General features: G+C 47.3%; 2 protein-coding genes across 6 annotated transcripts in view; one reads left to right on the top strand and one right to left on the bottom strand.

Moving 5' to 3' along the window:
* The window catches only part of TAOK3 (TAO kinase 3), a 121059-nt gene extending 115731 nt beyond the window's left edge, over window positions 1-5328 (top strand). For all 5 annotated transcript variants that reach the window (XM_080986232.1, XM_080986230.1, XM_080986231.1 and 2 more), the window contains 2 exons: window positions 1411-1593; window positions 3652-5328. In XM_080986232.1, the coding sequence (XP_080842358.1) occupies window positions 1411-1593; window positions 3652-3813 (345 nt within the window). In that variant the 3' untranslated portion in view covers window positions 3814-5328. The remainder of the gene's footprint in view (window positions 1-1410; window positions 1594-3651) is intronic.
* Window positions 5329-8492: 3164 nt separating this feature from the next.
* LOC308465994 (phosphatidylethanolamine-binding protein 1-like) lies at window positions 8493-25031 on the bottom strand. Its single transcript, XM_080986524.1, has 4 exons — window positions 24798-25031; window positions 14578-14687; window positions 13562-13662; window positions 8493-8944 (listed from the first exon to the last, which is right to left on the bottom strand). The coding sequence occupies exons 1-4, from the start codon at window positions 24930-24932 to the stop codon at window positions 8727-8729; spliced, it is 564 nt and encodes a 187-aa protein (XP_080842650.1). The 5' UTR covers window positions 24933-25031; the 3' UTR covers window positions 8493-8726.
* Window positions 25032-25694: the final 663 nt, after the last annotated feature.

Below are 25694 nucleotides of genomic sequence, written 5' to 3'. Positions count from 1 at the left end.
ATGTGAAGTTTAAAGCCCCAGTTGCACACAGCTGTAATATCCAGATACCTTCGGGATAACCAAGCCCTGAGGGATAGCTCGGTGGGTAGAGCATGGGACTCTTAACCTCAGGGTCGTGGGTTTGAGCCCCACATTGGGTGAAAGATTCCTGTATCACAGGGGGTTGGATTAGATGACCCCTGAGGTCCCTCCCAATTCTGTGATTCTCTGAAACAAGCGTGAATGGATTTGGTGGGGGGGGGGGTGATAAGGAAAACACCTTTTGGTTGAGCTGATGGCATACCTTGGAGTGTTCAGAAACACTTCTAAGTTCTGGGAGAATAAAGCAGGTGCCAAGAAATGTTGATGACAGGCTGTGAGCTGGTGTAGTAGCATAATGGCTGAGATACTGAGCTGCCAACCAGGAGGTTCCCAGTGTGAATCTTAGCTCTTGCCATGACCTCACCAAGTGACCTCAGGCAAGTCATACTCTCTCAGCCTCATTCCTTCCCCATCTGCAGTATGGGAGATAAAAAAAAGACCGCAAGGCAAGGTGTGTGATGCACTTTGCAGTGGCTCTAGATGCAGGAGAAGCTGTGTGGGCAGGATGGCCAAAGGAGAGCTGTGAGAAGGTGGCAGAAGCCTGGCAGAAAGGCAGGGAAAGGAGATTGGGAGCGGTGAAAGCCCAGGTGTAATGGGCATGTTTGAAACTCCATGCAAGGTGAAAGGAATGAAAAGCAAAGTGTGTGTGTGTGTGTATGAAAGAAACAGGAGTGCTGAGCAGAAAAGGATTCTGGGTGTTGGGACTGGAGCCACAATGATTGGATGAGGCGGGACTGAGTCTGCCAATGGTGGGGAGCCTATGGAAGCTCCCCTGATGTTGTTGGGCTCCACCAACCATCAGCCCCTGAAAGCATGGCAAAAGTGAAGAGTTGATGGGAGGTGCAGTCCAGCAGCTTATGGAGGGCTACAGGCTCCCCATCTGTGGTCTATATACAGCGGAAGAGAAAGGGACTTAGGGGGAAAGGGGGGGAAAGGAGATGGTAAGAGAAAGTCATGCTGGGTACAGACCTCATCCAGGGGGGCAGAACGGGTTTGTGGGCCAATGGCAGGAAGGGAGCTTTGGAGTCTCAAGGAAGTGGACCCAACCTTTATTTTACTTCCCCAGATTACAGTACACAGTTAAGGCTTCTATGCTGGCCATTTCAACCAGAACCTTTTTGCATTTTCTCCCCTTTTGGGGCATGCATCTTCACGGCCTGCCTAAACAACTGTTGTTGTTGTTGTTGTTGTTGTTGTTGTTGTTGTTGTTGTTGTTGTTGTTGTTGCTGCTGCTGCTGCTGTTGTGCCCAACCCTAGAGCAGATTTGACCAGCAAGCGCCCTTAACTTTGTAAATGATTTTGTTGGTTTTTGTTTTTTTACACTCCCAGCTGCGGCTGGATGAGGCTCAGGAAGCGGAATGCCAGGCCCTGCGGTTGCAGCTTCAGCAAGAGATGGAGCTGCTGAATGCCTATCAGAGCAAAATCAAGATGCAGACGGAAGCACAGCATGAGCGGGAACTCCAGAAGCTGGAGCAGAGGGTGTCGTTACGCAGGGCACATCTTGAGCAAAAGGTATGGCAGGGGTTGGGCCGTTGCCAAAAAAGCCAGGAAAGGAAGAACTGGTGGGGATGTGGAATTGTGCATACTGTCCAGGTGTATCCCGCACTCTGCAGTTAACCTGGTAGCGGCAATGCATTACATTTCCCTAAGTACCAGGATCCTAGCAGGATCAGTTCCTTGTGAAGAGAATACGGGAGCCTTAGCAATTACTCCCAGTGGTATTTTTTAAATTTATTAGTCACCTTTTTTTTGCCACGGCAACTCAAAGCGACTTACACTGTACACATACATAGATTAAAACCAGCATTAAAAAAGTCTAAAATCCAATTCTATTTCTTTATTTTTTATTTTTTTAAAAAAAACTGCATTAAAGCATCCCACCCATGCACAAAAGCCACCAGTGTTTAACAGCTGAAGACCTGATTAAAAAGGAACATGTTTGCCCGGCACCTAAAGATATGTAGCAGTGGCACCAGGCAAGCATCCCTGGGGAGAGCATTCCACAAGCAGGGAGCCACCACGGAAAAGGCCCCTTCTTGTGTTGCCACCCTCCAGACCGCCCATGCTTTCATAGTATCTGCAAACTAGCAGATTGAATACAGAGGGGACAGGCAGACAGGCCCCTCAGCAGGCATCTTCACAACAGCATTGCTTTGCCAAGCTGTCTTCTGCCCAGTCAGATAAATCAGAAACTGTAAATTGTTTTCTCTCTGGCCTCCAGACCAGCGGTAATAATAAGCACTGCATAATGGGCATTTTAATAACTGAGACAAGGAAGGAATTTCCCATCTCGTTGCTTTTGTCGTGTCGTGGGCGGGAGTAATATTCCAAACCGACTAGGTAGTTGGCATCTTCGGGTTTAGGAATGGATCCACCCTTTAAATCATTTATGAATGCTGTGAGTAAATAGTTAATGTCTGAACCAACTCTAGTAGGAATAGACGGATAGATTCCTGATCAGACGCCCCATGAGGTTAACTGAATACCAGCGACAGAAAAGGAATAGCACTTCTGGTGCTTATTTGTCATTTGCCGGAGTGCACCAGGGAATCAGATTTCCTGACTGCTAGACGCATTGGTCTGTGTCGTTGCCGGAGGTGTGTTCTAATGGAAAGTCCACCTGCTCCACTGTTTTAAGACTGCCACCAGAGGTTTCCCCAAATGCAGTGGCTTTTTTGCCTGGCAGGCCAGATCTTTCATCACCTGCACAAGCCACCTTTGACTGGTGGGCGGGGTCACCCACCTGTCACAGCCAGCTGACATCATGACACCAGGTAACTGGCAGTCCCACCCACCTACTGTGAAGTTGATCTGCGGGGTGGGGCAAAGCTGCATGCACTCATCGGCTGGTGAGTGGGAGGGTTCAGGTGTCCAGGCTACAGTCATCTGTTTTGCCAACAGGGACCCTGCAGGGAATGCACTGGCGAAGCAGTACCAAACTCTCTGCTCACCAGGTGAGCCTAGAAGTGTTATTGGATGGGAGAGTTACTGAAAGCAAACACAGAGACACATATTAACTGGGTAGCTCAGTTGGTAGAACTTCAGACTCTTAATCTCAGGGTTGTGGGTCTGAGCCCCGTGTTGGGCAAAAGATTCCTGCATTAAGAACAAATATAGCTCAGTTGGTTCAAGCGTGGTGCTGATAATGCCAAGGTCGCAAGTTCAGTCTTCATAGGGGACAGCTGCATATTCATTCTTGCATTGCAGAGGGTTGGACCAATTGATTCTCAGGGTCCCTTCCAACTCTATGATTCTGTGATCCCCTCCACAAATGGTTCTCCCCTCCCACAGCTATATTGCAGTTTCAGAGTCCCTGGGAGGCTGGAGTGGTTTGTTAAAAAAAAAAACTACCACAGGAGGAATTGGGAAAGGAGAAATCACTAAGGAAAGGACTCAGCATCCCTTTTCGACTGACTTGTTTCTGCTGCAAGCACACACACACATCCATTTCCCAGTATCATTCCGGGAGAAATGGAGGGGTAGGAAATCCTCTTGTCTAGATCTGTTCCTCAAACATTTGGGATTCTGAGGAGCTTGCTTTAAAAGAACCCCCCTTTTATTCTGTTTCAGATTGAAGAGGAGCTGGCGGCCCTGCAGAAGGAACGCAGCGAGAGGATAAAGTTTCTGTTGGAAAGGCAAGAGCGAGAGATTGAAACTTTTGACATGGAGAGCCTACGGATGGGCTTTGGAAATTTGGTCACGTTAGAATTTCCTAAGGAGGACTACAGATGAGATTAAATTTCTTTTGCCATTAAAAAAACAAAAATGCAAACAAAAAATATCTCAAATCCCAACATTCCCCCCCCATGTTAACGGGTGTGCTCTCTCTCTTTCTGTCTCTCTTACTGACATCATGTCGGACTTAGTGCCTGTATATTCTTACTCCATCAGGGGCCCCCCCTTCCCGCCAAGTGTCACGTTCCAGAGCAGGACCATTGCTCCGCAGTCTCTCTTGAATCTCATAGTGTCTCACAGTATTGATGTCTCTGTGCAATGATTTTTTTTATTATTATTAAAAAAAAACGTTTCAATGAAAACTTTGGAGACAATTCTAACGAATCAAAACAAAAAAGTGGATGTATGTTTGCTTTTCAGCAATCACTCATATTTTTTTGCCACCTTACTAATGAAAATTCAAGCAAAAAAAAAACAAAAAAACCAAGGAAGGAAAATTAAAAGGAGTCAAATTCCCAGGGGGAGAGAGATGGGTATCGCAGCCTTACCTTAATCAGCTGCTGCATAACGTTTTGAGTTTTTAATTTTATTATTAATTATTATTATTTCTTTTTTTGGTATTTATTCATCAGGAATAACTAAATGAAAAAAAATAATAATAAAAAAATTTTATTAAGAGATTGAGAAATTTGATACATTTTACAGAAAATATGAATTCTGAAATTGTGCTGTACATATCAGTGGTGGACATATTATTACTTTGGGGGCGGGGGGGAAAGGGGAGGGGGGTTGGGGAAAGAGGGAGAGCGTGATTTTTTTGAAAAAGGGTCAGGCCAGGCCAGGTGGGTTTTTTTGGCCGTTGGTCTTTGGCACATTCTTGATTGTATCATAATCATTTTCTGCTGTAGCAGAGGATGTGAATACACTTAAAAAAAAAAAAAACTTAAGGAGCCCAGAGAATCCCAGGAGCACAAATTGGGCCTTGTCAAATTGTGTATTTTGTGTATAGAAGGAAATTTAAGGAGAAATTTACTTATTTTCATATTGTATTTTAACTGTTTCTCTGATCAGAAGTTTTTTTACTACCTGATGACTTGTTCCCCCCCTCCGACCCCCCCACCAACCCACCCACACTCCAGGCCACGCCGACACCCCCACCCACCCCTCCAAAAACCCTCCACCCTTCCTCTTTTCCAAGTCAATCTTTGGAGTTTAACACTGTCTCTCATTCTCACATCACCTTAAATCTTTCCTCCTCCTCCACACCCCTCCCTGCGACCCACCCACAACTCCCACCTTTGGTTCCCCCCCTCCCTCCCCTCTCCCTGTCCCCCGATAATCTTGGTCATAAATATTGCATTATTCACACTTTCAAACTGTGTATTTTCTTACAATAAAAAAGGTTAAAAAAAAGGCTTTACTTCTTTTGCATGCACTTTAAAAAAAAATACTAAACGGAAAAAAGCAAAAAAAAAAAAAAGAGAAAACCTTTTTCAGGTTCTCAAAGGGAAGAGCATGATATAACTGTCAGAGCTTTTAATTATATTTGTAAATAAAAGTGTTGCTCACGAAGCTTTGCTGTCTCATTGTAGCAGGGGAAGCAGCTCTTTGCCCTGCGCTACCCCCTACCCACCCCATCTCTGGTCAGCCATGGAAGAGACTGAGTGTGGCTTTCCAGCTCTTGTTTTGCATCCAGCAACAGGAGAGCCTTTTAGCAGCAAACGCCGGCCAATCAGATCCTCTGCTTTTGGGCTGGATGCCTCCCGACAACTCAAAGACAACTCAGATGTTGTGGGAGGAGGCAAGAGCAGGAGAGGAGCAGAGGAAATATTGTGTAAAGGGGCTTCTATCGTATATTGCACAGATGCTTTTACTGGTGCTCAGAAACACACCTGAAACTTTTAAGGTGAAGAGGAATGTAGCACACATTGTTCCAATACGGCCTTTCCCAGGCTTGAGGGCAGGGAGCCATCCTTCCAGTCCACAGCCAAAACCGGTTGTGGACAGTGCTCATTGGATGGTTCCTGTTATGTCACCAGGGGAACACCTATCCCAAGCCCCACATGGATTTGATTTCAGAAAGTATTTCTGTTGTGGATTATTTTGGCAAAGGGTAATTTGATAGATGGGTGAACATGTATGCGATGAAAGAAAATGAAAAAACAAACTCCTCGCCTGAAGAATGGGAGGATGGCCCAGGCTGATAGCTGAATTAGGAATCAGTTCCTTGCTATGTACAGCAATCATTGCAAAAAGGATCATGGGGTTTGGTGGACCACGAGCTTAACATGAGTCAACAGTGCGATGCAACAGAAATAAAGAAAAAAGCTAATGCAATTCTAGGCTGCTTTAAAAGACATCCAGCATCCAGAATAGTACCACTCTATTCTGCCTTGGTCAGACCCCACTTGAAGTCCTGTGTCCAGTTCTGGGCACCACGGTTTAAGAAGGATATTCACAAGCTGGAACCTGTGCAGAGGAGGGCGACCAAGATGATCAAGGGTCTGGAAACCAAGCCTAATGACAAACGGTTGAAGGAGCTGGGGTATGTTTAGCTTGGAAAAGAGAAGAATTGAGAGGTGATATGAGAGGCATCTTCAAATACCTGGAAGATGGAGCAAGCTTGTTTTCTGCTGCTCCGGAACAGATGACCCAAACCAATGGATTCAAAGGACAAGAAGGAAGATTCCGACTAAACGTTAGGAACAACACTCTGATGGTGAGAGCTGTTTGACAGTGGAGCGCATCACCTGGGTCACAGAAGGCTTTTAAACAGAGGTTGGATGGCCACCTGTCATGGATGCTTAAGCTGTGATTCCTTCATTGCAGGGGGCTGGACTAGATGACTCTTGGGGTCCCTTCTAACTCAAGATTTTATGAAATTCCTAAGCTGGCCTGGAGCTGGACTCACACCACAGTCAAGGAACCAGCTGGGACTTCTTACTACACCTGCCTGTACTCTTAAGCGCTCCAAAGGGAATTTGCTGAGGAGGGGGGCGGGTCTGTCTTGGACCCATCAACATTCTTAGGATATTTTTAACCCTTTTTTTTTTTTTTTTGCTTTTGCTTTTGTTGACTGCCTTATCTCTTTGCTCGTTCATTTCTGTTTCTACCCATCCACCCAAAGGGATCTCGGGAGCAACTTTAAAGGTTTCAGTTCTGCCACGATTCTCCTTTTCTCTGCATCTTGGCCTTCTTCTTGGCCTCTGAGCAGTATTTGGGGAACTTCTTAGCACAGAAACCCTCCTTCGGGGGGGGAGCCACCCCATCGCCACCAGGAGCCGCTAGTCCTGCCAAGAACCAGGTACAGTCCAGAGATCAGTGGAGGCTGGTGCATGGGACTGCTCATATTTCCCCTTCCTGCCCAGTCCCAGAGGTAGATAATCTTTTCGCAGCATGAGGTCCACTTTCCTTTTCCAGCAACTTCCCAGGGGCTGCATGCCTAGGGCAGGCAGGTCCGAAGGCAAATGGGTGGAGCAAGTAAAGTAAATCTTACTTTTATACAGTAGGCTAGCACCCAAACACCCTTCTCTATTCCCCATCTAGGCAAGCAAGATACATGCTAGCTAGGCAGAAATAATGAGGGTAAGAGCAAGACCAATCATGTGTGTGGCTTGAGGGGTGTTCTGGGGGTCAGGTGTAACCTCCAGGTCTGTGGTTCTACAACCCTCTTCTGACCAAAGTTGCCCATACTGTGTGCTCTGAGCTACCCCATGTTGCTCCTGCAACCTAATAATAATAATAATAATAATAATAATAATAATAATAATGTATTAGTTTTACCCCGCCCTGTCTGGCCAGATCTCCCCAGCCACTCTGGGCAGCTCCTAACAGAATATTAAAAGCATGCTAAAACATCAAATATTAAAAACTTCCCTAGTCAGGGTTGCATTCAGGTGTCTTCTAAACATCAGATAGTTGTTTATTTCCTTGACATCTGATGGGAGGGCGTTTCACAGGGCGGGCGCCACTACAAATAAGGCCCTCTGCCTGGTTCCCTGTAACCTCACTTCTCGCAGGGAGGGAACCGCCAGAAGGCCCTCGGAGCTGGACCTCAGTGTCCAGGCTGACGATGGAGGTGGAGACACTCCTTCAGGTATACTGAGCCACGGTTGTTTAGCACCAAAACTTTGAATTGTGCTCAGAAACATCCTGGGAGCCAATGTAGGTCTTTCAGGACCGGTGTTATTTGGTCTCGGCAGCCACTCCCAGTCACCAGTCTAGCTGCCGCATCCTGGATTAGTTGCAGTTTCCGGGTCACCTTCAAAGTAGCCCCACGGAGAGCACATTGCAGTAGTCCAAGTGGGAGATAACCAGAGCATGCACCACTCTGGTGAGACAGTCCACGGGCAGGTAGGGTCTCAGTCTGTGTACCAGATGGAGCTGGTAGACAGCTGCCCTGGACAGAGAATTGACCTGCACCTCCATGGATAGCTGTGAGTCCAAAATTACTCCCAGGCTGCACACCTGGTCCTTCAGGGGCACAGTTGCCCCATTCAGGACCAGGGAGTCCTCCACACCAGCCAACCCCCTGTCCCCCAAAGACAGTAATTCTGTCTTGTCAGGATTCAACCTCAATCTGTTCTGTGTTCTTTCAATGCATGGGGAAGTCAGGAGCAACTTTCACCCCTCCCGCCAGTCCCCTCCACGCCTTCCAGCCATGCAGGACACAGTGAGCAGCTCCTCTGCAGCTTGTGGGCAGATTCCTGTTTGAGAAAGGAATCCACGTACAAGGGTATTTTGATTGCTTTTATTATAGAGCACCTGAAAAGGCTTGCCAAGTTAAGGGGAAACTGCCACAAATCTCCCTGTGCTCAGTGGGTTGCATTCTACTCAAGAGTAGGCCCACTGAAGTCAATAGACTAGAGTCACACCCACTGTTTTCAGCAAGAGTCTTCCAAGTAAGGCTTAACGTTGGATACCACCCTCTCTCTTTTTTTATTCAGTTGCAATGGGATTCACATGGCAGGCTATTTGACGCCAAGCCGCTCGTAGATCTTTGGCACATGGCTGTCCCACTCGGCCTGGTAGCACATGCCTGCCACAGGCGCACCCAATCCGTACTTCTTGCGGAAGGACGAGGCTCGGAACTTCTCGCGCTTGGCAGCGGTAAGTTTGTTCAGGATGGGCTCGTCGCAGGTCAGTCGCTGTGGCTGCTCGTAGACCAGCCACACATAGCGGTGAAGTCCTACAATGGGCAAGGATATAATGCAAAGATTTTGGTACGACTGTCAAAACTGTGTTGTTTTTTCTCAATACAGAAAAGCAACCCTTTCTGACTTCTTTTTTTTAAAGAAATGAGTATGAAAATGTTCAGCTTATTTACATTAACCTCCTTCTCAACTGGCTTTATGAACATTGCCCTCATTCTTAAATGGCTTCATGCACATTGCCCTCATTCTCAACTGGCTTCTTGCCCACTGCCCTCATTCTTAACTGCCTCCATTTGCTCCTAGGTAGCAACATTGGTTAGCCAAATACTATTGACTACACACAGTACAGAGATCTGAGTCTGCTCGCTTCTGGAATGGCTGGGATTGCCCATTTGAGTACTTCCAGGGGTGTGTGTGGAAATGACAGCCAAGAGAGGAGAGGAAGAGAATAGAATAGAATGGAAGCAGCAGGAGATGGGGAAGAGATCTATTCTTTTTCCTGCCTTTTTTCCTGTCAAAAAAGGCAGGGAAAAGAATAGCTTGGGATGGGATGGAGCAGAAAAGCATCCAGAGAGGAACAAGGTAAGTAGTTACTTCCTTTTAGGTTCCTCCACTTCGTATTGCAGACTCCCATAGTTCCTTTTTGTTTTAACAATTCTAACACAGTAATAATCAAGAGATTGTTGAAATGCCATCTCCTGTACAGTATAAGAAGGTGTTGTAGAACTAGAAAACGGCAACTAGAAAGAGGCAAGAGTGTCCCAAAAGAAGTCCACCTTCCCTTAGGGAAGCCACTTACGCATTGGCCAAAGTGGACACAGATCTACAGCTGTGATACCTGCATTGCAGGGGGTTGGACTAGATGACCCTTTGGGTACCATCCAACTGCACAATTTTATGATTCTATGAAATTTCACATATGTAATTTGTATGTAAGCAAATAATTACTATAAATGCATTTTCATCATGCAGTGGTGTGCAAGACTCCGACCAGGTAACCTACTGTGCTGTCCAGGAACTAACTTTTGACTGGGTAGTGCTGCTTAGTGGTTAGAGCTCTAGAGTGCTAGACCTGGGAGAGACCAGGGTTCAAATCCCCACTCAGCCATGAAGCCCACTGGGTGACTTGGGGCCAACCACTGCCTCTCTCAGGCTAACCCACCTCACAGGGTTCTTGTGGGGGCTGGGATGGGGAGTTGTAATCCGAAAAAGATCTGTAGGGCACCAGGTTGGCAGGAGCTGGTTAATGGATCAGCCCAGCCCAGCAAGTCAGTTCTGCTGGTGCAGCAGCCAGAAATAAATCCAGAAGGGTGTGTCACAAGAAGGCAAGACCTTGCCTCTCCCAGACTGACTTAAGCCCTCTCAATGTACCTTTAAAGCTCTGCTATGGGTGTGGATTTTTTGTTACCTGGCTCCCCTAGGCTGTGCGTTGACGCACAAGTTAATCCTTTGCACAAAAGGGGCATTCAATCTGCAAGGAAAGTCAAGTCAAGGCACTTTCCATCTCAGGGCCTGGCAGCCTTATCCGCAGGCATTTGCAGAGTTCACGGTCCTTTACTCACAGGGTGTGACAGAAAAGTATGTTTTGCTGGGCAGGTTGGGTACCCAAGTATTTTCTTTTTCTTTTTCCCTGCCAGCAAACGGTTAATGAATGGCAGCTTCTGATTGGCCAGGGTTCCAGAAGAGGGAATTGAAAAGGGGTAGGGAGCGGGGATCAGAAGGTCAGAGGTTCGAATCCCCGCGACGGGGTGAGCTCCCGTTGCTTGGTACCTGCTCCTGCCATCCTAGCAGTCTGAAAGCACGTCAAAGTGCAAGTAGATAAATAGGTACCGCTCCGGCGGGAAAGTAAACGGCGTTTCCATGTGCTGCTCTGGTTCGCCAGAAGCAGCTTAGTCATGCTGGCCACATGACCCGGAAGCTGTACACCAGCTCTGTCAGACAGTAAAGCGAGATGAGCGCCGCAACCCCAGAGTCATCCGCCACTGGACCTAATGGTCAGGGGTCCCTTTACCTTTACCTTTAGGCTAGGATTGAGGTTGGGAGAATAGGTTGGGAGATAGGGAGTGAGAGGAGAGAGAGTTGGTTCTGGCTAGAAACATCCACTCTGCGGAATATATCAAAAGCTACAGAAAGGAGTCTCTGAGCTTAGTGTGAAGGACACTGTGTGGTGTCCTGAGAGAGTAATAGGCCAGGAATTAACTGGGAGGCTGAGGCTGAGCCAGGAGAAGTAGAAACTGGAAAGATAGAGTCTACTTGGGTCTCATTCCAGTCAGGAGGGGAGTGATTCTGCTACAAAGAGAAGACTCCCAAACCAGTTAAGATGGGTGTGGTGATCCCTTGAGTCTGTTACTTAAGAGTACCTCAGGAGTAGGGTTGTCAAAGGGTTGTGTAACTGACAGGAAGTACCACCTTGTTTAAGAACCAAAGTATTAAGCGGCAACAGCTGTGCAACACTGAAGTGAAATAACATAATCTGAAGTATCCTATGTTGTACCCACTTGTGTCACAAACTTCCTTTGCTAAATAAAATCTTTATTGTTTATTTGATCAAATCCTGCCTCCAAATTATTAAGTTTTCCCTCACACAAATCCCCCACAAGATAATCTGGGGTGGTTTGTGGGAATTTGTGGAACTGGTGTCCTGTGAGGTGGGTGCACTATATTTAAGTGAGGGCGGGCCCAACAGCGCCAGGGGGAAAAGTGTCATTGTGCCGTACCATACAGGGCAGCTCAGAATCCAAATGAGTCCTGTACCGAAAATTTATCCAGTGTTTTTTTTTTATAAAAAAACCCCCAATTCTTCCACTCTTGTGGACATCTAATGGTGATGGATGCTGGAAGAATTGGGGTAGATAAAAGGAAGGACTTCTTCATGCATTGCATAGTTAAACTGTGGAACTCACTGCCACAAGAGGCAACAATGGGCACCAACCAAGAAGTTTTTAAAAGAGGATTGGACAAATTCATGGAGGAGAGGGCTTTTGAAGGCTACCAGCCACGATGGAGCTGCTGTGCCAACACCATTGGAGGCGGCAGTGCTTCTCAATACCAATTGCTGGAAACCACAAGAGGCGAGAGGACTCTTTTTCTTGCACCATGCTTGAAGGTTTCCCATTACGGCACCTGGTTGGCCACTGTGAGAACAGGATGCTGGACTAGATGGGCCATTGGCCTGATCCAGCAGCCTCTTCTCACATTCTTAGGTTCTTAAGGGCTGTGTTGCAGATTAAACTGATAGGAATGTATGGGAGCTGCCTGATCCCAACTCAGATTACCGGTCCAACGAGCTGAAGTACTATTTCATTCAGGGCACAGGTAAACTGTGGAACTCATTGCCACAAGAGGCAGTGATGGTCCCCAACTTGAGCTGCCCTGAAAGTGCCTTCCCAGGGAGAGGCAGAGATGTGCCTTCTAAAAAATACCCAAGGCTTTAAGTTTGTCTCTTAAGAAGAAACACTCCCAGCCATTTACTCCAGTTAAAAAGCCAAGAATCTGTCAAGGAGGAAAGAAATGTCTCACCTCTCCATGCACATGTTTGAACGGCACTTGGCATCTAGTCCAATCAAACATCACACTGCTAATCTCTCAAAAGGTAAAGCAATCAACCCATCTAAAAGCAAATAATGTGCTCTGTATTTGATTTCTGGGTTCCTGGTGCAGGGCGAAGTCCCTACTTGTCTTGGAACAAACCAGCCAGCCCTTTGCTCAGTCTCTTCGGCAAGGCAATCACCACCTTCCAAACTCTCAAAGCTTAAGGTAGAGAATCCACAAAGTTTCCAAGCTGGTGCCCTCCCACCCAAGATGATTTTGGAAGTCACTTCCCCTCAGTCTCAGCAGGGGGGAGCCTTTCTGTATGGTAGGTGTGTATGCATCAGATCAGGGCAAACACTGGATCAAAACTCCGCCGAATGGCTACCCTGCTGCCTTTGTCAGCAAAATGGTAAAGTTTCTCCCCAGATTTGTCATATAGGGAAAATGCCAAAGATACAACTTTTTAAACTTTCAGTCAGTAGGAACAATTTTACCACAGTGCCTTGAAGGGCTGTTGAAGCAACGTATCACCTTGTTCTTGTCTGTTCTGTGCTGCTTGTGCTGTAACAGGTGCTTGCTTTGAAAATGCAAGACTTTCAAGTTCTTCTACCTCTCTGCCTCAGGCCTGCACACTCACTCCTGTCAAATCAGCCTAAAGAAGTCCAGAAGGCCACATCTGGCCCCAAGGCTGAGGTTCTCACCCTAGTGCCAAGGTTAGAGGTGGGGAACCTTTGGCCCGCAGGCCAAATTTGGCCCACCAGGGGTTCAAATTTGGCCCATGGGGCTGCTTCCCCTAATCTACAGCCACCTGCCTTGGACTTGGGGTTTGAGATGTGCTAGGGGTAGAGATACACAATCAGAGAGCCTTAAAGCAGCCTCTGGCTCTACTGTCAATCAGATGGTGAGTGGTAATGCCACAACCATGAGTACTTTAAAGCACTATGTGGGGTTCTTTGCAAGTCCAGCAACTCCCAACTCCGGGACTTCAAATCACCCAACTGTCTGTGACATCAGGTGTGTGACACCCTTGCCCACCTGTCAAATTTGGCCCACAAAGCTAGACTCATAAAGGTCTGGCCTGCAGAGAAAGTTTGCCCACCCCTCTACAATGGTTTGCCTACCTGTTCCCTTGGCAGGCGCAGATCCAATATAATCCGACAAAATGCACCCACTGCCGATGTTGTTGCCTTGCATGTTGGTCACCAGGAAATGATGCCACTCTCTACAGGAGGAAAAAGAGCAGGGAAGGTGCATTCAGAATTCAACATCCAAACCAAGTGTTCCACATTAATCCTCCATGGTTTCCCTATTTGGTAAAATCTACCACCTAACTCAGCAATGCAGCATGTGCTTTTCAGCTGAAAAGCAGTGTACAAGTGCTCTAAATAACTCAAAGATGCTAAGAACAGAGGAAGCTGCCAAACACCAAAGTCAGACCAATTGATCCATCTAGCTCAGTATTGCCCCACCACTGAGCTATGGTCCTTCCCTGTGTGGCTGCAGTGGCGTAGCGTGGGGGGGTGCAGGGGGGGCCGGCCGCACCATCTGGGGGTTAGGGTTAGGGGGCGCAAATCCATGGGTTAGGGGGTGCAAATCCACGGGTTAGGGGGTGCAAATTACTTGCCTTGCCCCGGGTCCTGACAACCCACGCTACGCCCCTGTGTGGCTGCAGTTATTCCACCCTCCCTGGATGATCATTAAAGGTAAAGGGACCCCTGACCATTAGGTCCAGTCGTGACCGACTCTGGGGTTGCAGCACTCATCTTGCTTTACTGGCCGAGGGAGCCGGCGTACAGCTTCTGGGTCATGTGGCCAGCATGACTAAGCCGCTTCTGGCGAACCAGAGCAGCGCACAGAAACGCCATTTACCTTCCCGACAAAGTGGTACCTATTTATCTACTTGCACTTTGACATGCTTTCGAACTGCTAGGTTGGCAGGAGCAGGGACCGAGCAATGGGAGCTCCCCCCGTTGCGGGGATTCAAACCGCCGACCTTCTGATCGGCAAGTCCTAGGCTTTGTGGTTTAACCCACAGCGCCACCCGCGTCACTTAGGATGATAATTGAAAACATGCATATTTCTATAAAGACAGGAGTATGCCAAAAGGAGAGAAGGTCCCTTTTGTGGTCTCTCTCACCTGAGTTTCGGATCCGCCCTGCTGGGAACATCCAGGTCTGTGAGAATCAAGGTGTAGAGTTTTTGTGGGTCACAGCCCTCCCAGTCAATGGATGTGGGACAGTTCTGGACCTGTTCAGTTTTAAGGGAAATTGCAAATTGTAAACCAGTGCACATCTCTGGGAATAGGTGTTGCACGATGACAAGGCCTCACTCCTGTTAGCAATCGCGCTGCAGCATTCTGCACTAACTGCAGCTTCCAGGTCAGCTGATTGGCACTGGAAGCCTGTCTCCAAAGAGATTGCTGCAACCTCTGATCAGCTGATTGGCACTGACAAAAGTAGGACCAGGTTACGGATCTGACCCACCGGCAGCATCCAGTCCCCCAACCCTGTGCTTAAAGGGAGACCCCCCAAGTCACAAAGAAGCAGAAAGACGAAATGTGGAAGAAACTGATATAAATCAAAAAGGTTCTCCTTTGCTCTGCTGGCAAGAAGGACCTGCAAGCAAGGACTCAATTTGGTAACGCAATCCAGATGGCTGCGTCAAGTGGTCCAAGCCACAGGGAGCAGGGAAGGGGGAAGAAAATGTCCAGAGTCAATGCCGGAGGGATGTTCTTCCCATACTCAAAACAAAGCAGTAATTGGAAACAGTCACGCAAGTGAGGCTTGCTTACAACTCTGTTCAGAAGGAGTTTCATTTCATTCGCCTTTCCCTCCACCTGGTTTATGAGTCTTACTGGATCAAATCCACCCAGCGTCCTGTTTTCCACAGCAAGAAGCCAACTGCTTCTAGGAAACTTGCAAGGACAATTAGAAAAAGGACTATGGAAGAAGAAGAGGAGGAGGAGGAGGAGGAGGAGGAGGAGGAAGAAGAAGAGGAGGAGTTTGGATTTGATATCCCGCCTTTCACTCCTCTTAAGGAGTCTCAAAGCGGCTAACATTCTCCTTTCCCTTCCTTCCCCACAACAAACACTCTGTGATGTGAGTGGGGCTGAGAGACTTCAGAGAAGTGTGACTAGCCCAAGGTCCCCCAGCAGCTGCATGTGGAGGAGCGGGGAAGCGAACCCGGTTCACCAGATTACAAGTCTACCGCTCTTAACCACTACACCACACTGGCTCTATGAAAGACCACTCCAATATATGACTGCAGCAGCGAAGCTGCTATATGCACAAAGATGGAAAGATACAGCCCTACCCATTTCAACTCCCATCAGCTCCACCAAGCACAGCCTCTTTGGACTACAACTCCCATCATAGTTGGCTTTTCATTAGGGCTGCCATGCGTCTGGATTTCCCCGGACATTACCAGGATTTAAAGGTGGAATTGGGACACCTTGTTGGCCACTGTAAGAACAGGATGCTGGATTAGATGTGCCACTGGCCTGATCCAGAAGGGCCCTTCTTATATTCCAATGTTTTTTGGAGTGTTGATTATCGCCCCAAGGAAGGAATTTCTTGTTTCCAAACTGCATCAGGTAACAACAAAATATTTTGAACGCGTTCAGAACTTTTTATCCCCACTTTATTTCAGCTGAATAAAGGACCATTGGTGGGGTTGTTGTTTTTTTAAAAAAGAACATTTTAAATAAAAATGTTTTGTTTACCAAAAAGGAAAAGAGATTTACAAATGAGCCAGCGTGTAGAAATGAAGCATAGCGGAAAGTTAATTCAGAACATCTGATGTATTTTTGTGTTTCAGAAGAATAAAAGATTTTAATAAAACGCAACAGCTCCAAATGGCACAAAATAAAGAAAATATTTTACCCTGCAGCTAGGAAAGGGGGGGGGGGAGAAGAATGTTGATGCTGAGATATATATAGAGATATATATATATAGACACTCAGATACAAAAAAAGAGAGAAAGAAAAGGAACAGCCAAAGTTAAGCACACTCAAACTTGTTTACGGTGTAAAATAGTGCTGGGTTGATGCAGAATTTTCCATGGATGCTTGTGCTATATTGGCTTGTGCCCTGAATGTTTTACTCCACCCCCATAATTCCACACAGAGGCAAATGCCTCACAGTCCCTCATTATTGGATAGCCCCCTGAGCGATTGTTCATCCCCAGCCAATCACAGGACTCAGAAGTAGCCCCTCATTTGAATGCCTGCCGGTATATAAGAGGAGTGCTGGCCGGAGGTCACCAGTATTTGCAGGTGGGGCAGTTGAGCTGGAGAGGACGAACCAGCAAGAGGTCATGGCTACCATCAAAAGGGGTAGAAAGAGCCAGCAAAGCAGAGCCCAGAAGATCCTGAACAGACGAGGGAAGCTACCTCAGAAACCCAGGAGGAACGTTTGCATTATCAGGTTCCCGAGAAGCAGCTACTTAACATCATGCCCTCTCCTGTCCTGGTATTTCAACCGGAAGATGCGGGACGACATCCTTTCCTTACAGAAGGCCAAAGCCGCCTTGAGCCCCTGCATAGCGGATGTCCACCACAAGATGTCCCTGCGGCTGGGCAGGCAGCGGAATCAGCAGCACCCTTGTTCCTGCCCCAACTTCCTCCACACCACCCTCAGGCAAGTGGCGAGCAAGAAGCGAGCCAAGTGGGTGGCGCCAGCTTCCCCCAGGAAGCGCCAGCGTTACTCCGATGAGGAGATTTTCTACAAGTTGGCAAAGCCCTACAGATCAAAAGACCAGGGCTCACCCAGCAACCCAGGGGCAGAGAACATGGCTCCAGGAGTACCTCAGCCAACGGCGAATGAGCTCCAGGAGGTATCAAGCTAGGCAAACATCTCCCTCGCTCTTCTCAGGACAGCAAGCAGGCCTGACAGAAAACCGAAGGGAGAAGAGGGAGGCAAAATGTATATTACATAAGCCACCGGCCTGCTCAAAAGATCCAAGGAAACTGAAGGGGCGTGTCACCACCCACATTCCGATCCTGTCCTGGAGCCATTTTTGCAGAACTAATAGATTTATCAATGCCTGCAGGAGGAGAAAAGAAGAAATTTGAGCCATTGGATAAATATCCAAGAGACACCCGTCACCTCAAAAAAGGCCCGCATCTCTGAACCTACCCCTTGAACAAATAATTATTCCTTTCCTCGCTAACAAGAAACAGACAGAAATTGGCTACCGCTTGAAGGAAAATGAAAAGGGATTTGTCATTGTATCCAAAGTTTGTTTCCCAGCCCCCCTCAGGAACTTCATCTTGGAGTAATAATAAAACTGGATCTTTTGAAATGTATACATTGTGTCCTGAACTTGTTAAAAAGGTAAAGGTAAAGGGACCCCTGACCATTAGGTCCAGTCGTGGCCGACTCTGGGGTTGCGGCGCTCATCTCGCTTTACTGACCGAGGGAGCCGGCGTATAGCTTCTGGGTCATGTGGCCAGCATGACTAAGCCGCTTCTGGCGAACCAGAGCAGCGCACGGAAACGCCGTTTACCTTCCCGCCGGAGCGGTACCTATTTATCTACTTGCACTTTGATGTGCTTTAGAAAGACACATATATGCAGTCATTACTTATGATGATTCAATTAGCCTTCATTCAATTATCATGGGTGGTATATGATATAAAGCAGCACCAATGAAAATACATTGTTTTTTTAAAAGATAAATCCTAAGCAGAGAAGAACAATCTCAAGAACTCAAAAAGTGGTACACCCTGAGCATTTTTTGTTTGTTTCCATCTTCATTTATGGCTTCAGGCCAGTGGGATAAACTCTAGGCAAGACTCCTTAACCCAGAAATGTTCAGGTAATTTTTTTTTTTTGGGGGGGGGGGAGATCCTTATAAGGAAAGGTTAAAACATTTGTGTCTTTTGAAATTGAGGGGGAAATGCCAGGAAAGACTGATTGGGTGACATGATGGAGGCATAAAATATTATGCTTGGGAGAGGTATTATGACTCCCAATTGTTCAACCATAGCAACAGCAAAACAACCCCCCCCCCAGTGGAGACTTATTTGGTGAATGGGGCACTGGCCCACCAACCTCAGACAGCCCCACCTGCCTGCCTTCCATCCTAGGGAGCAACCCTTGCTTTCAGCTTCCTCCTTTGTTTACATGTGAATCACCATGAGTCCACTTTAAACAAACATGGCTTCCCTCAAAGAATTCTGGGAGTTGCAGTTTGTTAAGGGTGCTGAGAGATGTTAGGAGACCCCTTGTATCCCCTCTGAGAGCTACAATTCCCAGAGTTCCCTGTGAGGAAGGACTGATTGTTAAACACTCTGCAAGTTGTGTGGTTTGAATGTGGCCTTGGGTCTCAGCGCCGCCCTGCAACAACGTTAGAAGAGGCTGCTGGATCAAGCCAATGGCCTATCAAGTCCAGCAACCTGTTCCCTTCTCCTTATTGTGGAACTCAGCAGGGAAGAAGATGGGGACCAAGCTAGAATTAATTGGGACTGCCTGTAATCTGTTCTGGCTCCCCCTGCTGTTTGGCTCCCAGACGTCTGCCCTACCAGTCCCCAATGGGCACAAGTCAGGATTGCTGGAGATTCCTTCTTGCCCCGCCTTGTCCTCTCCTTTCCCACAACAGCCAGTAAGCAAAGAATAGGGGTTGGGGGGAAAACTCTGCCAAAGACTCCCTCAAAACCAGGCCCAGCCCTAAATGGTAGCGGCTGGGTCTTAGTGAGCAGTAGCGATCTTGGACTCTTACATTCACCTTCTGAATCAGGATGATGATCTATTTTAGCCCAGCCCAGCAGCAGCACCCTCCCTCCTTGCGATTCCCAACAATTGGTATTCAAAGACGTACTGCCTCCAACAGTGGAGGGAGAATGTAGCCATCATGTCTAGTGGTCACTCATAGCCTTTTCTTCCTTATTCCCCACCCAACCCAATTGCTCCTCAGCATTCCACAAGGCAACCCATGTGTTCCAAAAGATCCAGATTTATTAGTATTTCAAGAAGAATTCATGGGGTGAGGAGGGAGCACCCTGGACAACAACAATCCTTTTGTTCTCGTAGCAGTGGGAGCCGATTTCTGTTTGCCTCTTGCTAGCAAGGGAGAGAGGCGGATATCCTTTCCATGTTCTTCGCTGACTATGCCATGGCTCAAAAAAACTTTCCCGATGCCCCCCACTGAGGCAGAGATAAACAGCCTAAAAAATAAACAAATTAAAAATCAGGATTGGAATATGGGTGCAGGTGGTCTCCTTTAAGTTCTTGGATCTTTCAACACAGGGTTCTTATTTTTTAAAATTCTGATTATTATTCCCTACTTCCTCTCTTCTCCTCTGGATCATTGCCCAGACCTGTTTGCTGTTCCGAGAAGGAGGAGAGGGGTGTCTGTCTCTAGCTTATGGTCTCTTGAAGTCCGCTCTCCGCGGACTGGGCTATCCCAACAGCTGAGTTCTCCACGTCCTTGTCACCGCTCTCCTCCTCTCCTGATTCTTCCGCTTTGGAGGGTTTCGCCAAGCGGTAGAAAATCTCCTCGTCCGAGTAACGCCGCCGCTTCTTGGGGAGGGAAGAGGCCATCCACTTGGCGCGCTTCTTGCTCGCTATCTCCCTCAGGGCAGCCTGAAGGAAGTCAGGGCAGCGGCGAGGGCCTGGCGGGCACTTCTTGGGTGCGCGACTCCGAAGGACCATCGGCCGGCTGGAGCGCAGGGAATATCTGGCCCCATGCGAAGGGTTGCTGCTGCCCCGCATCCACCTATTGAAACACCAGGACATCAAGGGGCACTTCATCCGGTAGCCTCGCCTCGGGAACCGGACAATGCAGATGTTCCTCCTAGGCTTGGGCAGAACTCTCCTTCTCCTGGCAGGTGTCTTCTGTGGCCTGCTAGGCCGGCGGCTCAACCCCCGCCTCTGCTCTCGGCTCCGCCTCCATTCGTAGCTCCTCCTCCTCTTTTCCAGGCCACGCCTCCTCAGCCAGCTCCTCCTCCTGTTCCTCAGGGAGTAGGACATCCTGTACGTTTTAAGAGCCGCCATGTCTTCCTTCCCCGCTCTTGCTTGGCTTTCTGCACATTGCAAATGCTGGTGACCTCATGCAAGCAGTGCTCTTATATACCAGCAAGTATTCAAATGAGGGGCTGGCTTTGAGCCCTGTGATTGGCCAGGGGGGGACAATAGCCCAGGGGGCTACCCAATAATGGCAGACTGTGAAACGTTTGCTATTGTATGCAATGGTAGGGATCGGTGGTGCAGTGGGAATTTCTTTTGAAGTGCAGGAGGTTCAGTAGGAAAGGCCCCCATTGGCTACCGTATTTTCCGCATTATAAGATGCACTTTTCCCCTCCTATAAAGTATGGGGATATGTGTGTACGTTTTATGGAGTGAATGCAGGCTCCATGGCTTCAGCGAAAGCAACATGAAGCCTCCGGAGCGCACCAGGAGCTCCCGCTGTGCTCCGGAGGCTTCACGTTGCTTTCGCTGAAGCCAGGAGAGCAAGAGGGATCGGTGCGCACCGATCCCTCTTGCTCTCCTGGCTTCGCTTTGCTGGAGAGGCACTGCGCAGCTTTCCCTCTCTGCGCAGCACCCCTTCAGTGAAGCGGGAGGAGAAACAGAAAGGGCTCCATTTTTCCTGCCGCTTCACTGAAGCGCTGCGCAGAGAGAGAGAGAATATTTTTTTTCTTGTTCTCCTCCTCTAAAACTAGGTGTGTCTTATGGTCCGTTGCGTCTTACAGAGCAAAAAATACGGTGCTTCTTCTTCACACAGCACATCATTAAACTATGAAACTGTCCCACAGGAGGTGCTGGTGGTGGCCACCAGCTTGGGTGGTTTTGAAAAAGAATTGGACAAGATCGCGGAGGAAAAGGCTGTTCTTGATGGACAACCACTATGCTTAGTGTTAGAAACTGAGATAGATAAGCTAGGCGCCAGATGGCTCCTTAGGCCAAGGTTGCAGTCGCCAAAAAAGGAATTCCTAGTTGCCATTTTGGGCAAGAGAGCTCTGTAGTCTTATTTTTCCAAGGATGGACTGACTGAGATTATCAGTTAAACATCCGACTAGTTCAGATGACAGCCTTGAGCTTGGTTAAGAATTTTTAGAACTTAGAAAAGTCACTTGTTCCAGGGACGGTCCACGTATACATTGACCTATCCCATGGGTAGGCAAACTAAGGCCCGGGGGCCGGATCTGGCCCAATCACCTTCTAAATCCAGCCCGCGGACAGTCCGGGAATCCGCGTGTTTTTACATGAGTAGAATGTGTCCTTTTATTTCAAATGCATCTCTGGGTTATTTGTGGGGCCTGCCTGGTGTTTTTACATGAGTAGAACGTGTGCTTTTATTTAAAATGCATCTCTGGGTTATTTGTGGGGCATAGGAATTGGTTAATTCCCCCCCCCCCAAAAAAAAATATAGTCCGGCCCCCCACAAGGTCTGAGGGACAGTGGACTGGTCCCCTGCTGGAAAAGTTTGCTGACCCCTGGCATATCCCATCCTCTTTATCTTAATGGTGACCTGGACCATTCATAATGTAAGAATATTCTTCACAACTGCGAGCAGGGCAATGGGGTGGAGACAAGCTACAACATGTAGGTAACTATAATGTTGTTGTTCACCGCTCCTGCTCAGGCTGCACAGAAAAAGCGTTTCAGTTCCTGAAATTCATTCTGATTGTGCAGATAAAATATCACAGATTTGCGAGTTTCTCAAATGCATCTGGTTGGCTACTCATGAGAACTAGTTGCTGGACTAGATGGGCCACAGGTCTGATCCAGCAGGATTTTCTTATATTCTGATGTTCACTGGGCCCCACGAGGAGAGTCTTAAAATGCAGACAAATGTGTGTGTATGTGAGAGAGAGAGTGCAAGTTGGATATATAGATTATATTCCATTAATTTCAGTTTCTCTCCATTTCCAATCTTCCAGTTCTCCACACATCCAATTCAGTTTGCAATTCTTTTCTTTAGAAAAAAACAGTCCCCACGAAAATTTATCAGCATTTTAGTGCAATTTTTTTCCCCGTAATGCACTCATTTTTCTGTGCAGTTTTGACTAGGATATACATTTTTACAAAGCAATCTGTATGCTGTTTTCACAAACACATTCGTTTTAAGACACACTTTCCCTCTTTGCATAAGCATGTTTGGGTCACATTTCTTGGCTGGAGAACAGCACTGGAAAGTTTGGAGAGGTATGAATGTCGAAAGATGCTGTGTTGAAGTTTGTGAATGGTCTCAGAAAGTGCAAATTATGTAGGTACGTTGACCTTTAAATGTAAATGGAATCCTATTTCTCCCAGATATTTATACACACAGAGAGAAGAGACTCTGAATACTTTTAAATACTTATTTTTAGGGTTGCCAATCTGGACACAAAAATTGTTGAACTTTTTTTGGGGGGGATGCAAATTTGTTCAGCTTCTTTTAAGTTTTGCCCAAAGTTGTTCAGCTTTTTTGCCAGCTATGTCCAGGAAATTCCAGATGTATGGCAACCCTACTTGTTTTTAAAAAGATCGTTTTAATGTTTTACTTTAGATTTTGTAAACTGCTTTGAGGTTTTCTTTAACAAGAAGTAGCACATACATTTTGTTAGAGAAAGCAAGCTGGGAGTGGGGCAGTGGGTTTTTGACCGGAAGGACAATGAGCTCAAACCTCTGGTTAAGAACTTAATTCATTCAGGAGGTCCGTTCTTAACCTGAAACTGTTCTTAACCTGAAGCACCACTTTAGCTGATGGGGCCTCCCACTGCCACCGCTCTGCTACTGCGCGATTTCTGTTCTCATCCTGAAGGAAAGTTCTTAACCTGAAGCACTATTTCTGGGTTAGCGGAGTCTGTAACCTGAAGTGTCTCTAACCTGAAGCGTCTGTAACCCAAGGTACCACTGTACTTATTTCACTCATTACAATGCACATCAGTCTCTGACTTTTGTCTTGTGGGTTTCTGGGGTTTTTCCTGTTGTTATCCTGTCTCTCACAGCTACAATAAACCTACCATTAAAATTAAGGACTGGTCATTTCTTCGTCAGAGGGCAAATGGGCAAATTTAGCAGGGGCTCAAATACTTTCCCCCCTCACTGTAGATGGGTACGTGGGACAATAAACGAAAAGGAAAAGGAGGGAGGGCATATGAGAGAGAGAGAGAGAGAGAGAGAGAGAGAGAGAGAGAGAGAGAGATGGAGGGAGGAAGGAAGAAAGAAAGAAAGAAAGGAATAGTTTAGAACATGGTGGATTTGATTTAAATCAAATCAATTTAAATCACTATTCAGTAAGACTCATTCTTGCTGGTAGAATCTTAATATTTACAACCAGATGAAGGTTTCATTTTTGGAATAATAAATTTTCAGAGTAGTTTTTACAGTTATATCAAAAAATTACTGATTTGGTTATACTATTAGAAATGCATTGACAGATAATTATGAAATTATTGTGAGGTTCAATAAGTTAACCGTTTATATTTGGACAACTTTTCTGCTGTACTTTACTGGAAGGAGAAAAATAATCATTTCCTTAATAACAATTTATTTAACTAAAACAATAACATTGTAGCATATGTATCCATGTTTGTTAACTGATGTGGTTAAACAATTAAAAAAAAAACACCCTTAGACTGAGTTTTAGCATACATGAAAAACTTAAAACAAATCCTTATTTCCTGATGGACTATAATGTAACTTAAATAGAAAACTATAGTGGTACCTCGGGTTAAGTACTTAATTCGTTCCAGAGGTCCGTTCTTAACCTGAAACTGTTCTTAACCTGAAGCACCACTTTAGCTAATGGGACCTCCTGCTGCTGCCGCGCCGCCGGAGCCCGATTTCTGTTCTCATCCTGAAGCAAAGTTCTTACCTGAGGTACTATTTCTGGGTTAGCGGAGTCTGTAACCTGAAGCGTATGTAACCCGAGGTACCACTGTATCTTAAGAAAGATTTTTCCTCCAAAAGCATTTTATTTTAAAAATCCAATTTAAATTTAAAAAATCCAATTTACTTTTTTTTAAAATCTGATTTTTTTTTAATCATTGATTTTTATCCACCCTGGTTTAGAAGAGAGATAGAAAAGGAAGATGAGGGAAGGAAGGTAGTGTGGTGGAGTGGTTAGAGCGTCAGACCCAGGAGTCCCCCGTTCAAATCTCCACTCCGCCCTGGATTCTTTGGCTGAGAGTCCTGCATTGAAGGAAGATGATGACCCCCGGTTCCTTTCTATGAGAAGCTCACTGGTTGGCCTTCTGGCAGGAACAGTCTCATCACCTCACCTACCTCGCAGGGTTGCTGTGTAGGGAAAACCACGTACCCCACCCTGAGCTCCTTTGGACGTGGACGCCGCAAAGAAAGGAAACCAACCCGGGATTTGGTCTTGCTCCCCGGGGAGCGAAATCCCGAACGCCGCCTCGGGGGAGCCCTTTTACCTGGGTGGGAGTGAGCGTCTGGCCCAGATCCCGGAGCTCCACAGCCCCATAGCAGACCCGCAGCGGGCGCGCCGGCTTCTCGTCCACCTCGGCGAGGCACAGGGGCCCGTCCCAGGCGCTCAGCGACTGCGGCATCCTCGGGGCAGAGACCAGAACGAAGACTGGAAAGCTGTGCGCGCGGCCACCGGGAGTCTCCGACGGTTCTGGTGCGGCTCTGGGGCCCGGAGGCTCCAGCTGGAGAGACGGAGCGAGGGGCAAGGCGGCGCCCAGCCCCACCGATCTCAGTCTCCGCCTTGGTCCGCCTGCACGACTGGGACCACGCCCCGATGGCTGTAGCCGCCAGTCTCCCTCCGCAGCCCTCGGTTATATATCCAGCTCAGTTCTGCAGCAGACCCGTTGAAGTTTTTAAGGGAACTCAGTTAATCCAGCTGGAGCCTTCCAATGGGTCTACTCCGAGGAGTAGAGACAGCCCTCTGCAGAGTGCAACTGCGTCCCATAGGCGTAGCCAGGATTTATGTTAGATGGGGCAGGATACCCCCCCTGCCGTCTTGTTCTGTCTAGCAAATTCGGAGTGAAATGTCTCAACAACAGTTGCTTTATGGCCAGGGCACACCGTCGAGATGAGCGCATGGGAGAGACTTTGGAAAGTAGATTTGTAATTTACTGACTTCATGTTATATGTTGTTGTTGTTTAGTCGTTTAGTCGTGTCCGACTCTTCGTGACTCCATGGACCAGAGCACGCCAGGCACTCCTGTCTTCCACTGCCTCCCGCAGTTTGGTCAGACTCATACTTGTAGCTTCGAGAACACTGTCCAACCATCTCGTCCTCTGTCGTCCCCTTCTCCTTGTGCCCTCCATCTTTCCCAACATCAGGATCTTTTCCAGGGAGTCTTCTC

The sequence above is a fragment of the Podarcis pityusensis genome (genome assembly GCF_964106645.2).
Source record: "Podarcis pityusensis genome assembly, chromosome: 16".
NCBI classification, from domain to species: Eukaryota; Metazoa; Chordata; class Lepidosauria; order Squamata; family Lacertidae; genus Podarcis; species Podarcis pityusensis.
This window is presented reverse-complemented; position numbering and strand designations above follow the sequence as displayed.